The sequence below is a fragment of the Diceros bicornis genome, chromosome 13, assembly GCF_020826845.1.
Source record: "Diceros bicornis minor isolate mBicDic1 chromosome 13, mDicBic1.mat.cur, whole genome shotgun sequence".
NCBI classification, from domain to species: Eukaryota; Metazoa; Chordata; class Mammalia; order Perissodactyla; family Rhinocerotidae; genus Diceros; species Diceros bicornis.
Genome location: NC_080752.1, coordinates 22562262 through 22576348, shown reverse-complemented (window position 1 = coordinate 22576348; position 14087 = coordinate 22562262). Strand labels below are relative to the sequence as shown.

Sequence of the window (14087 nt, the reverse complement as noted above, 5' to 3'; positions counted from 1 at the left end):
ATTTTCTTAGCAGTGTCTTATGAAGAGTACGAGATTTTAATTGTAATGTTCCGTTTGTCAAGTTTTTTTTCTTTTATAGTTTGTGCTTTTTAAGAAAGATTTCTTTAAGAAATCTTTGCCAAACCCAAGACCACTAGAAATTCTCCAGTGCTTTCTTCTGGAAGTTTTATAGTTTTGATTCTTACATTTAGGTCTGTAATCCATTTTGAGTTAGTCTTTGCATGTGGTGTGAGGAAGGAGTTGAGCTTCGTTCTTTTAGACGTGGCTGCCAGGCCTCCCCAGAACTCTTTGGAAGAGGTAGTCCTCTTCCCCTTGAGTCACCTCGCACACCTGGTGAAAATCCACCGAGCGTGTCTGTGTGAGGGTGTAGTCCTGAATTCTGTGCTGTTCTCTCCGTCTCGGTGTCTGTCACTGATGCTGGAGCTGTACAGGGTCGTGCTGTGACTCAGGAGGTGTTAGTCCTGTGGTGGTGTTCTTTTTCGGTTGTTTAGCTCGTCTAGGTCTTTTACATTTCCACACGAATTTTAGAATCAGCTTGTCATTTCCTGTAGAAAAGTCTGCTGGGGTTTTCTGTGTTGGATTTGGGTAGAATCTGCAAATCAGTTTGGGGAGAACTGAGATCTTGACAGCATCAGGTCCTGCAACCCAGGCACAGGGTATGTCTCTGTCTCTCTGTTTCCTTTGATCTCTGCCAGCCACTTTTTGTTGTTTTCATTGCACAGGTTTTGAACTTCTTTTCTTGTTTTATTGAGGTATAATTGACATATAACATATTAGTTTCAGGTGTACAACATCATGATTCATTTCGTATTTGTATATATTGCAAAATGATCACCACAGTAAGTCTAACATCCATCACCTCACAGTTACACAATTTTTCCTTGTGAACTTTTAAGATTTACCCACTTAGCAACTTTAATGTATATAGTATTATTAATTAAAGTCACCATGCTGTACGTTACGTCCCATGGTATTTATTTTATAACTAGAAGTAGGTTTTGCACTTCTTTTGTCAACTAAATGCTGTTATAAATGGTCTTTTTAAATTTCAATTTCTTAACTCATTGCTAGCACACAGAAATACAATTGATTTTTGTATATTGAATTTGTCTCCTGCAACGTTGCTGATAAACTTGCTTATTAGATGTAGTCACTTTTTTGTAGATTCCTTATGATTATCTATATAGAAGATCATGTCGTCTGCATGTACAGTTTTACGTGTTCCTCTTCTGTCTTTGTTTCATTTTCCTGCCTTATTGCACTGGCCCGGCCTGCAGGACAGTATTGAAGAGGAGTGGTTATATTGGACATGTTTTTGTAGGTGCTGGTTTTCATTGAATTGTTCATATATTTGGGTAAAACATCAATATTTCTCAAGCTAGAAGGATATCTATCCACTAGGGAGGTTGTCAGCCCTGGCTAAACATTAGAATCACCTGGGAAGATTTTGAACCACTGGTGCCTTTGGTCGAGGCTGGGTGTGGGAATTGGTATTTCTGAAGCTCTATAGGTGACAGTAAAGTGCAGCTGGGGGGATTCAGGGACCCCCATCACCTTTGACCTTAACATAGGGGGCCCAGGCTTGTCTGTAGCTCCTAAACTTCCCTCAGCCCTCCTTGCTGTCACCCACATCTCTTCCTCTAGTGCCAGCATCTGCCTGGTCCTCAAGTTAGGAAGTGTTTTTCTTCAGTGAGAAAGAATGTTGGGCTTCATTGTAGGTGTTGTGGCCTCTGCTGGGGTGACCTTGTTTCCTTTGCTTCTTCTTGTGGTGACCTGAGTTGTGTGGCAGGTGACCCTGCTGGGTTCCATCTGGGGCGCCCCCTTCTCGGGTCTTGCTAAGCAAGAAGCTTGTCCTGTCCTGCTGTCCCCTTTGGCTTCCTGAGAAGGACGGCCAGGCCAGGGCGGCCACCGTCACCCTCCCTCAGCTGCTGCAGCGTGGTGGGTCTGTTGTCTCCGCCTCCCTCTCCCTCTCCCTCTCTCATCAGTCCGCAGTTTTCTTAGAAAATTACCTTTTGATCCAGGTTTTCCAGGTAGCGTTCTTTTTATCCTTCGACCTAAACTGGTTTATTCACTGTACTTTTTCTTCAGACTCTGCTCTTCTTTTTCCGTTTCTCAGTGTGCTGGTTTCTGCCTCTTTTGTCCGCTCATCTGCCTTTCTTGGGCTCGTTTTATTCCTTTTCTAGTTCTGCTTGAGTTAAATCTCGGCTCATGACTCTGTCCTCAGGACCTTCTGCGCAGCCTGATGGGCTGGCAGAGACTGGCTCCATGTTCCCCTGGTTCCTGCCTTTTCCTCACCCCACGGGCCGTAAGTCGGTCGGGAGGAAGTTCAGCCATCCCGAGAGGTCGGAGGGTTTTGTTTTGTTTGTTTCTACTTTTGTCCTTACCTGTTTTATTGTATTATGGTCGGAAATCAGGTTCTCTACCTTTGCTCATTTTTGGAAGTTGAAGTTTTCTTTGAGGCTTAAATAGGTGAGTTTTGGTAAATGTTTCATTGGTGCTGGATTAAAAATGCAGGTTCTGTTTGCAGGAATGGAGCTCAGTGTTTGCCTGCTGGCCCACCTTCTTCCTTGTCTTCATCCACCTTTTCTGGACCGAGAGGCGTTTAAAGCCGCGCACCTGTGGTTCCCGTGGTTAATGTGCTGTGTTCCCCTCACAGCTGACCCTTCACCTGCTGTGTGAGGGCAAGGCCACAACACTAGCTTGGCGGTTCTTTTTTTTGTTTGTTTCTTTTGTTTTCACTTATTTTATTGAGGTCATAATGGTTTATAACATTGTGAAATTTCATGTGTACATTATTATTTATCAATTTCTGTATAGACTGCATCATGCTCACCACCAATAGTCTAATTTTTATCTGTCACCATACATAGGTGCCCCTTTACCCCTTTTGCCCTCCCCCCCTCCCCCTTCCCCTCTGGTCACTAATCTGTTCTCTTTGTCCATGCGTTTGTTTATCCACATATGACTGAGGTCATACGGTGTTGTCTGTCTTTCTCTGTCTGGCTTATTTCGCTTAACATCATACCCTCAAGGTCCATCCATTGTGTTGCAAATGGGACGATTTTGTCTTCTTTTATTGCTGAGTAGTATTCCATTGAATATATATACCACATCTTTATCCATTTATCAGTGATGGGCACTTGGGTTGCTTCCACCTCTCGGCTATTGTGAGTAATGCTGTAATGAACATAGGGGTGCACAGATCTCTTTGTATTGTTGATTTCATGTTCTTTGGATAAATACCCAGCAGTGGAATAGCTGGAGCATATGGTGTTTCTATTTTTAATTTTTTGAGAAATCTCCATACTGTTTTCCATAGAGGCTGCACCAGTTTGCATTCCCACCAGCAGTGTATGAGGGTTCCCTTTTCTCCACATCCTCTCCAACACTTGTTATTTCTTGTTAATTATAGCCATTCTGATGGGTGTGAGGTGATATCTCATTGTAGTTTTGATTTGCATTTCCCTAATAATTAGTGATGTTGAACATCTTTTCATGTGCCTGTTGGCCATCTGTATATCTTTGGAAAAATGTCTGTTTGTATCCTCTGCCCATTTTTTGATTGGGTTGTTTGTTTTTTTGTTGTTCAGTTGTAGGAGTTCTTTATATATTTTGGAAATTAACCCCTTGTCAGATATATGATTTGCAAATATTTTCTCCCAGTTGGTGGGTTGTCTTTTCATTTTGTTCCCAGTATCCTTTGCCTTGCAGAAGGTTTTTAGTTGATGTAGTCCCATTTGTTTATTTTTCTTTTTGTTTCCCTTGCCTGAGTAGACACGGTTTTCAAAAAGATGCTGCTAAGACTGATGTCAAAGAGTGTGCTGCCTATATTTTCTTCTAGGAGTTTTATGGTTTCAGGTCTTACAGTCAAGTCTTTAATCCATTTTGAGTTAATTTTTGTGTTTGGTGTAAGATAATCTTCTATTTGCATTCTTTTGCATGTGGCTGTCCAGTTTTCCCAGCACCATTTATTGAAGAGACTTTCCTTTCTCCCTTGTATATTCTTGGCTCCTTTGTCAAAGATTAGCTGTCTATAGATGTGTGGTTTTATTTCTGGGCTTTCAGTTCTGTTCCATTGATCTGTGTGTGTGTTTTTGTGCCAGTACCCTGCTGTTTTGATTACTATATCTTTGTAGTATGTTTTGAAATCAGGGATTGTGATGTCTCCAGCTTTGTTCTTTTTTCTCAGGATTGCTTTAGCTATTAGGGGGCTTTTGTTGTTCCATACAAATTTTAGGATTCTTTGTTCTGTTTCCGTGAAGAATGTCCTTGGGATTCTGGTTGGGATTGCATCGAATCTGTAATTGCTTTGGGTAATATGGACATTTTAACTATGTTTATTCTTCCAATCCATGTACATGGAATATCTTTCCATTTCTTCATCTTCAGTTTCTTTCAATAATGTCTTATAGTTTTCAGTGTATAGGTTTTCACCTCCTTGGTTAAATTTACTCCTAGGTACTTTATTCTTTTTGTTGGATTAAATGGTATTGTATTCTTGAGTTCTCTTTCTGCTAGTTTGTTATTAGTGTATAGAAATGGCACTGATTTTTGTAAGTTGATTTTGTACCCTGAAACTTTGCTGTAGTTGTTGATTATTTCTAATAGTTTTCTGGTGGCTTCTTCCCCCCCCCCCAAAGCCCCAGTAGATAGTTGTACGTCATAATTGCACGTCCTTCTAGTTGCTGTATGTGGGACGCGGCCTCAGCATGGCCAGCGAAGCGGTGCATCGGTGTGCACCCGGGGTCGAACCCGGGCCGCCAGCAGCGGAGCGCGCGCACTTAACCACTAAGCCACGGGGCTGGCCCATCTGGTAGCTTCTAAGGGTTTTATATATATAGGATCATGTCATCTGAAGAAGAGTTTTACTTCTTGTCCAATTTGGATACCTTTTATTTCTTTTTCTTGCCTAATTGCTCTGGCCACAACCTCCAGTACTATGTTGAATAGGAGTGGCGAGACCTTTGTCTTGTTCCTGTTCTCAGAGGGATGGCTTTCAGTTTTTCACCATTGAGTATGATGTTGACTGTGGGTTTGTCCTATATGGCCTTTATTGTGTTGAGATACTTTCCTTCTATACCCATTTTATTGAGAGTTTTTATCATAAATGGACGTTGGATCTTGCCAAATGCTTTCTCTGCATCTATTGAGATGATCATGTGGTTTTTATTCCTCATTTTGTTAATGTGGTGTATCACATTGATTGATTTGCAGATGTGAATCATCCCTCCGTCCCTGGTAGAAATCCCACTTGATCATGGTGTGTGATCCTTTTAATGTATTGCTGTATTTGGTTTACTGGTATTTTGTTGAGGATTTTCTGTTTATGTTCATCAGCGATATTGGCCTGTAATTTTCCTTCTTTGTGTTGTTGGTCTCTGGTTTTGGTATCAGGGTGATGTTGGCCTCATAGAATGAGTTAGGAAGCGTTCCGTCTTCTTCAGTTTTTTGGAATAGTTTGAGAAGGATAGGTATTAAATCTTCTTTGAATATTTGGTTGAATTCTCCAGAGAAGCCGTCTGGTCCTGGTCTTTTGTTTTTTGGGAGGTTTTTGATTACTGTTTCAATCTGTTTACTTGTGATTGGTCTATTCAGATTCTCTATTTCTTCTTGATTCGGTTTTCGGAGGTTGTATGAGTCTTGAGAATTTATCCACTTCTTCTAGATTGTCCAATTTGTTGGCATATAGTTTTTCATAGTATTCTCTTATAATCCTTTGTATTTCTGTAGTGTCTGTTGTAATTTCTCCTCTTCCATTTCTAATTTTATTTATTTGAGCCTTCTCTCTTTTTTTCTTAGTGAGTCTGGCTAAGGGTTTGTCAATTTTGTTTATCTTCTCAAAGAACCAGCTCTTAGTTTCGTTGATCCTTTCTGTGGTTTTTTGGGTCTCTATTTCATTTATTTCTGCTCTGATTTTTATTATTTCCCCACTTCTGCTGACTTTGGGCTCTGTTTGTTCTTCTTTTTCTAGTTTTGTTAGGTGTAGTTTAAGATTTCTTACTTGAGATTTTTCTTGTTTGTTGAGGTGGGCCTGTATTGCTATGAATTTCCCTCTCACAACTGCTTTTGCTGCATCTCATAAGAGTTGGTATGATGTATTTTCATTTTCATTTGTCTCTAGGTATTTTTTTGTTTCTCCTTTGATTTTTTTCATTGATCCCATGGTTGTTCAGTAGCATGTTGTTTAGTCTCCACATATTTGTGACTTTCTCAGCTTTTTTCTTGTAGTTGATTTCTTTTTTTTTTTTAAAGATTTTATTTATTTATTTTTTCCCCCCAAAGCCCCAGTAGATAGTTGTATGTCATAGCTGCACATCCTTCTAGTTGCTGTATGTGGGACTCAGCCTCAGGATGGACGGAGAAGTGGTGCCTCGGTGCGCGCCCGGGATCCGAACCCGGGCCACCAGCATCGGAGCGTGCGCACTTAACCACCAAGCCACGGGGCCGGCCCCTTGTAGTTGATTTCTGCTTTCATAGCATTGTGGTCAGAAAAGATGCTTGATTTGATTTCAATCTTCTTAAATTTATTGAGGCTTGCCTTGTTTCCCAACATATGGTCTATCCTTTTTTTTTTTTAAGCTTTTTTTTGTGTGTGTGTGAGGAATATCAGCCCTGAGCTAACATCCATGCCAATCCTCCTCTTTTTGCTGAGGAAGATCAGCTCTGAGCTAACATCTATTGCCAATCCTCCTCCTTTTTTTCCCCCCAAAGCCCCAGCAGATAGTTGTATGTCACAGTTGCACATCCTTCTAGTTGCTGTGTGTGGGACGCAGCCTCAGCACGGCTGGAGAAGCAGTGCGTCAGTGCGCGCCAGGGATCCGAACCTGGGTCGCCAGTAGCAGAGCATGCACACTTAACCACTAAGCCATGGAGCCGGCCCTGGTCTATCCTTGAGAATGTTCCATGTGTACTTGAGAAGAATGTGTATTCTGCTATTTTTGGATGGAATGTCCTATATATATATCGAGTCCATCTGATCTAGTTTTTTGTTTAGTTCCACTATTTCCTTGTTGACTTTCTGTCTAGATGATCTATCCATTGATATAAGTGGGGTGTTGAGGTCCCCCATTATTATGTTGCTGTTAATCTCTCCCTTTAGGTCTGTTAATATTTGCTTTATATACTTTGGTGCTCCTGTGTTAGGTGCATATATATTCATAAGTTTTATGTCCTCTTGGTGGAATGTCCCTTTTATCACTATATACTGCCCCTCTTTGTCTCTCACTGCCTTTTTTATCTTGAAGTCTGCTTTGTCTGATGTAAGTATGGCAACATCTGCTTTCTTTTGTTTGCTATTTGTTTGGAGTATCATCTTCCATCACTTCATTCTGAGCCTTTGTTTGTCTTTAGAATTGAGGTGTGTTTCCTGGAGGCAGCATATTGTTGGGTCTTGTTTTTTAATCCTTCCAGCCACTCTGTGTCTTTTGATTGGAGAATTCAATCCATTTACATTTAGAGTGATTGTTGGCATATGAGGGCTTAATACTGCCATTTTATCTCTTGTTTTCCAGTTGTTCTATATTTCCCTTGTTTCTCTTCTCTTATGTTTCTGACTGCCATTTCAGGGATTTTTTTTTTTTTTTTTTTTTTGGCCCCTGAGCGAACATCCGTTGCCAATCTTCCTCTTTTTGCTGAGGAAGATTAGCCCTGAGCTGACATCCGTGCCCATCCTCCTCTATTCTGTATGTGGGACACCTGCCACAGCATGGCCCGACAAGCGGTGCATAGGTCCGTGCCCGGGATCCGAACCTGTGAACACCAGGCCGCCAAAGCGGAGCGTGTGAACTCAACCACTACGCCACCTGGCCAGCCCCTGCCATTTCAGTTTGGTAGTTTTCTGTGATGGTTTTCTTATTATTTATGATTTATGTGTCTGCTCTGATTTGTTTTGTGGTTACTATGAGGTTTGTATAAAAGATCTCCTAGATGAGATAGTCCATTTACTGATAGCCTCTTATCTCCATTAACCTAAGCAGGTTCCATACCTTTCCTCTTCCCTTTCTGAGTTATTGTTGTCACAAATTATTCTGTTTTGTGTTGCGAGTTTGTGATTAAAATGAAGTGTTTGTAGTTGTTTTTGATGCTTTCCTTCCCTTTATGTTTTATGCTATAATTGTTTGCTAACCTGTTCTGATAGAGAGCTGAGATTTTCTGATTTTGTCTGTATTTATCTTCTTGCTCAAGGCTATGTAAACCTTTGCATCCTCAATCCTTTCTTGTAAGGCAGGTCTAGTGGCCCCGATGAACTCCCTCAGCTTTTGTTTATCTGGGAAAGCTTTTATTTCTCCATCGTATCTGAAGGAGAGTTTCGCGGGATAGAGTATTCTTGGCTGGAAATTTTGTCTTTCAGAATGTTGAATATATCATTCCACTCTCTCCTATCCTGTAAGGTTTCTGCTGAGAAATCCACTGAAAGCCTGATAGGGGTTCCTTTGTAGATTATTCTCTTCTGCCTTGCTTCCCTTAATATTTTTTCTTTGTCATTGACTTTTGCCAGTTTTCTATTATATCCCTTGGAGAAGATCTTTTTGCATTGATGTAATTAGAAGTTCTATTGGCTTCATATATTTTTTTTTTTTTTTTATGAGGAAGATCAGCCCTGAGCTAACATCCATGCCAATCCTCCTCTTTTTGCTGAGGAAAACCGGCTCTGAGCTAACATCCATGCTAATCCTCCTCTTTTTGCTGAGGAAGACCGGCTCTGAGCTAACATCTATTGCGAATCCTCGTCCTTTTTTTTTCCCCAAAGCCCCAGTAGGTTGTTGCATGTCACAGGTGCACATCCTTCTAGTTGCTGTATGTGGGACGTGGCCTCAGCATGGCTGGAGAAGCGGTGCGTTTGTGCGCACCCGGGATCCGAACTCGGGCCGCCAGCAGTGGAGCGCGCACAACCAACCGCTAAGCCACGGGGCCGGCCCCGGCTTCATATATTTGTAATTCCAGTTCCTTCCCCAGGTTTGGGAAGTTCTCAGCTATTATTTCTTGGAACAAGTTCTCTGCTCGTTCTCCCTCTGGAATACCTTTAATCCTTAGGTTGCTTTTCCTAATTGAGTCAGATATTTCTCAAAGAATTTCTTCATTTTTTTTAAGTCTTAGTTCTTTCTCCTCCTCCATCTGAAGAATTTCTATATATCTGCCCTCTAAATTACTAATTCTGTCCTCTATGTCAGCTCTGTTTTTTTTTGTTTTGGGGTTTTTTTTTGCTGAGGAAGATTCATCCTGAGCTAACATCTGTGCCAATCTTCCTCTGTTTTGTATGTGGGTCATGACCACAGCACGGCTGCTGACGAGTGGTGTACGTCCATGCCCGGGAACTGAACCTCTGCTGCCGAAGCAGAGCATGCTGAACTTAACCACTAGGCTGTGGGGCCGGCCCCTCAGTTCTGTTTTTTAAGGTTTCTAGATTGTTTTTTATCTCATTCATTGTGTTCTTCATCTCCAGAATTTCTGTTTGGCTTTTTTTAGAGTTTCAATCTCTTTGGTGAAGTATTCCTTCTGCTTGTTAATTCCTTCTGCTCATCAGTAATTCCTGAGCTCATTGAACTGTCTGTCTGAGTTTTCTCGTAACTCATTGAGTTTCTTTATGACAACTCTTTTGAATTCTCTGCATTTAGATTGTAAATTTCTGTGACTTCAGGATCAGTTTCTGGAGACTTCTCATTTTCCTTCTGCTCTGGGGTGTCACTGTAGTTCTTCATGGTGTTTGATGAAGTGATCCTTTGCTGGTACATTTGTGGCGGTATCAGGTGACAGATTCTACCTGCCACCTCTGGGGTGGGGCAGGAACTGTGTTTTCTGAACCCATCGCATCTGCTGGAAGTTGTGCCGATGGGGCTCATCTGCGTTTGCCTGCTGGCCGTAGCCTCTTGGCGGGTCCCACACGCGTGCGCAGGCACTCTGGTGTGGAACCGCTGCCTTGGCCGGGGCCCAGCCAAGCTGGTGTGCTGGGTGGAGGGGCTTGCTTTCGCACAGGCCCGCTCTGCACTCATGGGCCGTTCACCCAGGCTGCTGTGCTGGGTGTGGGGGCGCCACTCAGTGTGGAGCGCTCACGCGGGTTGGGCTACACTCTGAAAGCGAAAGCATTCTCGAGGCCCGGCTGCTCCCCGACCTCCTCTTACAGTCGTGCGCCGGCTGCTGCGTGAGGACCCGCAACCTAGCTCACTGCCGCCGGGGGGTGGGAGAGGGTGCGCTCACCTCCATCCTCTGCTTCCCGGGGATCCGCTCCCCCCACCTTCCGATGCATGGCTGCCTGGATCTCTCAGACGTCCTTTTGTGCTGTGTAGGGAGCACTCTGCTGGTTATTGAGTGTCTGTTTGGCTGTAACTTGAGGGGAGAGACCAGGGGAACCGGTCGCTCCGCCGTGGTGCTGGCCTCTGGGCGTTTGTTCTTCCTCTTTGACTTTTAGCTCTTCTAGAGTCGTGAATAAGCACAGGTCGATTCCTGAGTTCTTAAGTATCTTTGGGATGGAAACAGACTATTTTCAAAGTCCTTCGGTAAATTGGACTTCAACCATTTGTCCCCTTGGTAGAATGGAGGTATAAATGTGTATATACATTACTTTGTACATGTACATTTACTGACTTCATTTATTTTATTAAATTAAGGCATCAGTGTTTTTTGGACCAAAGTCCTCCTTTATCGACTATGGAAATGGAACAAGAAAAAGTCAGCATGAGCAAGGAGCTGAGCGCAGACTCGGCCTCGTCCTGCTGCTCCACGTGTCGTGGGGACGAGGACTGGGGGCTCAGCCACCCCATCCGGGGGCGGGCGAAGTCCCGCAGCCTGTCGGCCTCGCCCGCCCTGGCGAGCACCAAGGAGTTCAGGTACAAAGCCCTCCCATCCCTCTCTCTGATTTCGTGACCTGACTTCATAAAACTGTCACAAAAGGTTCTTTGACGTAATCTGTACTGGTGCATATAAATACTGATTAATGTAGTGTCTGTCCAGAAGGTGAGGTGGGATGGGCCTTCTGAGTCCCCAGAGCAGGGGACGAGCACTCGCCTGGCATGTCTCCCCAGAGGGCACCCCACGGCTGCTTTTCCTTTTCTTTGCTCATCAGCTGTGCCCACACGACCTTTTTTTCGTTTTGTTTTGTTTTGTTTTGTGAGGAAGATCAGCCCTGAGCTAACATCCGTGCTAATCCTCCTCTTTTTGCTGAGGAAGACCGGCTCTGAGCTAACATCTATTGCCAATCCTCCTCCTCTTTTTTTCCCTTTTTCTCCCCAAAGCCCCAGTAGGTAGTTGTATGTCATAGCTGCACATCCTTCTAGTTGCTGCATGTGGGACGCCGCCTCAACATGAACCCAGGCCACCAGTAGCGGAGCACGCGCACTTAACCGCTAAGCCATAGGGCTGGCCCCCCACAAGAACTTTTGACGTGTGAGGTGTGTCGGTGGCGCCTGAAGGTGTCGGTCAGTGCTGGGGCTGGCGGAGGCCTGAGCGTGGCCGCAAGATGTTGGGCAAGCACCCTCCCCAGCCTGTGCCCCCTCTAGCGAGCTGGAGGTGCATGTTCTTGCACAGTGCACTTGAGTTAGCGGCCTGCCAGGCAGAGCTCTGTGATGGCACCTGTGAATGTTGCTCTGGTTTCTGGAACAGCCAACTCGGTGAGTTTCAGGTGGCAGCTGCCACAGCTGATCTCGCCTCCAAAGCAAAGGTCACGTCTGTAAAACGTGTACTTCTGTCAGGCGAGGGGCAAGAGCCGCAGTGCCCTTCACTTGGCGGGCAGCAGAGCAAGGGCGAGGTGCTGGCACAACTTTCTGTCTAGAAAGTTCTAACCCACACATGTGGGGGAGGCACCGTAGCATCCCCCCGGGGCCGGCAGCTTCCCTCACCTGTGTCGTCATGCTGAGTTTTCAAGTGACCTTCTGCTTCAGTGCAGTGACTGCGTGTTCCCAGCAGGCTTGCGTTTGGGTTTTGGTCTTGTGGGGTTTGGCATACACGCCCTTTCTGTTTCAGAGGACATTGAACCTGGCGTGGTTGCAGCAGGTCAGAGGTGGCCTCTGTGAGTGGGTGTTGGCTGGGAAGAGAAGGGAAGAATGTGCCCAGTCACGGCCGGTTCTGTAGGAGCAGAGACTAAGTGTAAATGCGACTTAGAAAAACCTCCTGTGAACTCCATTTCCAGAAATCTTTTGTATGCTTTCAAGGGCCAGGGAGGTACAGCCCACAGCCAGACAGCATGATGGTCTCTCACGGTTGGCTGCCCTTCACGAGACAATGGAAAGTCTGTTTTGTCTGCACTGGGATTGGAAGGTCTTGTTGAGCCATGAGATGTGCAGTTAAAGATGAAAGAATCTTGCCGGCTCCATCTGGCTGTCTTTGGGACGGTATTTTTGGTGCAGAGGAGGACGATGGCTGTTGGAGGCTGGCATTCTTTGTGGGGTGAACACGTCCCACTGCCTTGTCTCTGTGGGGGTGTCCTCATCGCTCCCCTGGCCCCTTGCCGGGGTGGACGCTGGACCCCTGAGTTGAGGAGAGGGAGGGCAGCCAAATGGTGGTGTCCACAGAACATGTGCCGGCCACAGTGCCCTCTGTGTGGGTGATTTGATTGTAGCTGAGCACTTTTCTTTTCTTTTTTTTTATTTTTTATAATTTTATTTATCCACTTTTCCCCCAAAGCCCCAGCAGATAGCTGCATGTCATAGCTGCACATCCTTCTAGTTGCTGCATGTGGGACGCGGCCTCAGCGTGGCCGGAGAAGCGGTGCGTCGGTGCACGCCTGGGATCCGAACCCGGGCCACCAGTAGCAGAGCGCGCACACCTAACCACTAAGCCACAGGGCCGGCCCAGGGCACTTTTCAATTATTGGAAAAGTTAGGTCGTTCAAGTAGTATTTTTTTAATTGACAGTATGACTGAGAATGAGCATTTTTGTTAGAATTTTAATCTAGATCACTTCGGGATGGTTTTAAGGTCTTGATTCCCAGGTATAGACCCAAGGACTGGTCTTCATGTGGACTTGTCGAGAGACACTGCACAAATTCAGATTCCCAGGCCCGTCCCCAAAGGTCGCATTCTTTTATTCTGGGGGGACCTGGGCACTTGCACTGGTTTGGGGTCTTTGTTCTAAGGAGCTTTTCTAGGTGGGCCTCTGTGTCTCTTAACTGCTGTTGCTACACAGACAGCATGTGGCACTCAAGTGCAGCTCTACAGACCAGGGCGGAATCTTCTGGGACCATCTCATGGATATTGGGCAAATGACAGAGTTAATGTCGTTTGGCATAAAGTATTTCTTGAGTCTACACAGTCTGTACGTGTGTCTGTCTACATGTGTGCTCTGTTGGCCGACTGACAGCCCTCCCACTGTGTGTCCTCTCCCCACAGGAGGACTCGCTCTCTGCACGGGCCGTGCCCGGTGACCACTTTCGGACCAAAGGCCTGCGTGCTGCAGAACCCGCAGACCATCATGTGAGTGCAGGGGCACCCTGGGACTATGTGTTGTTGGGGGAGGCTGTGGTGTGGAAGTGCTGACACTCAGGCGAGAATGTGGTGTTAAGTTGCTTGTAAGTCAGCAGAAAGCCACAGGGGCACCTTCCGCGACTCCCGAGTGCGGAGCCTCCTGAGCCTGCAAGAAAGTGGATGGCGGACAAGCCGAGTGTGCTCCGGGGGCACAGCAGGTCCAGGGCGCTTCCACTAAGATACGTAGAGTTACGTTTTTGTTTTTACAGTAAAAACTCTAGGAGGGAAACTGATGTATTTCATGCTAACACATTTGGTGGGTCCAATATGTTTCTCCTTTAATGATTCTTAAAATACAGAGACATTAATTGGCTTTTTTGAAAACCTGGGTCTGCTTGTTAGAGAGTGAGTCGCTGTGTGGGCGTGGCTTTGTAGGCTCTGCATCTTGGGAGCAGCCCCGTCAGCCTGAGGGGAGTGCAGCCTGGGACTCCCCGAGAGGGGCCTGGATGAGACACTATTTAAAAACCAAGCAGTTAGGATCATTTCACTGGACTCTTGAATAGCTCTGTCAGTCAGCTTCTTCTGTCCAGTATTTGATGGTTCCAATGGGGTGAGAGCTTTGCCCATGTGGTCTGGGTGGGGTCTGGCTGTGGTTTATGTCTTATGCAAACACGCGCGTGTGACTTGTCTCAT

The 14087-nt window shown here is 45.1% G+C and overlaps 1 protein-coding gene across 2 annotated transcripts in view; it reads left to right on the top strand.

Moving 5' to 3' along the window:
* The window catches only part of NADK (NAD kinase), a 33094-nt gene that overhangs the window by 8160 nt on the left and 10847 nt on the right, over nucleotides 1–14087 (top strand). For both annotated transcript variants that reach the window (XM_058552677.1, XM_058552676.1), the window contains 2 exons: nucleotides 10605–10823; nucleotides 13320–13403. In XM_058552677.1, the coding sequence (XP_058408660.1) occupies nucleotides 10645–10823; nucleotides 13320–13403 (263 nt within the window). In that variant the 5' untranslated portion in view covers nucleotides 10605–10644. Of the gene's footprint in view, nucleotides 1–10604; nucleotides 10824–13319; nucleotides 13404–14087 lie in introns of those variants that run through there.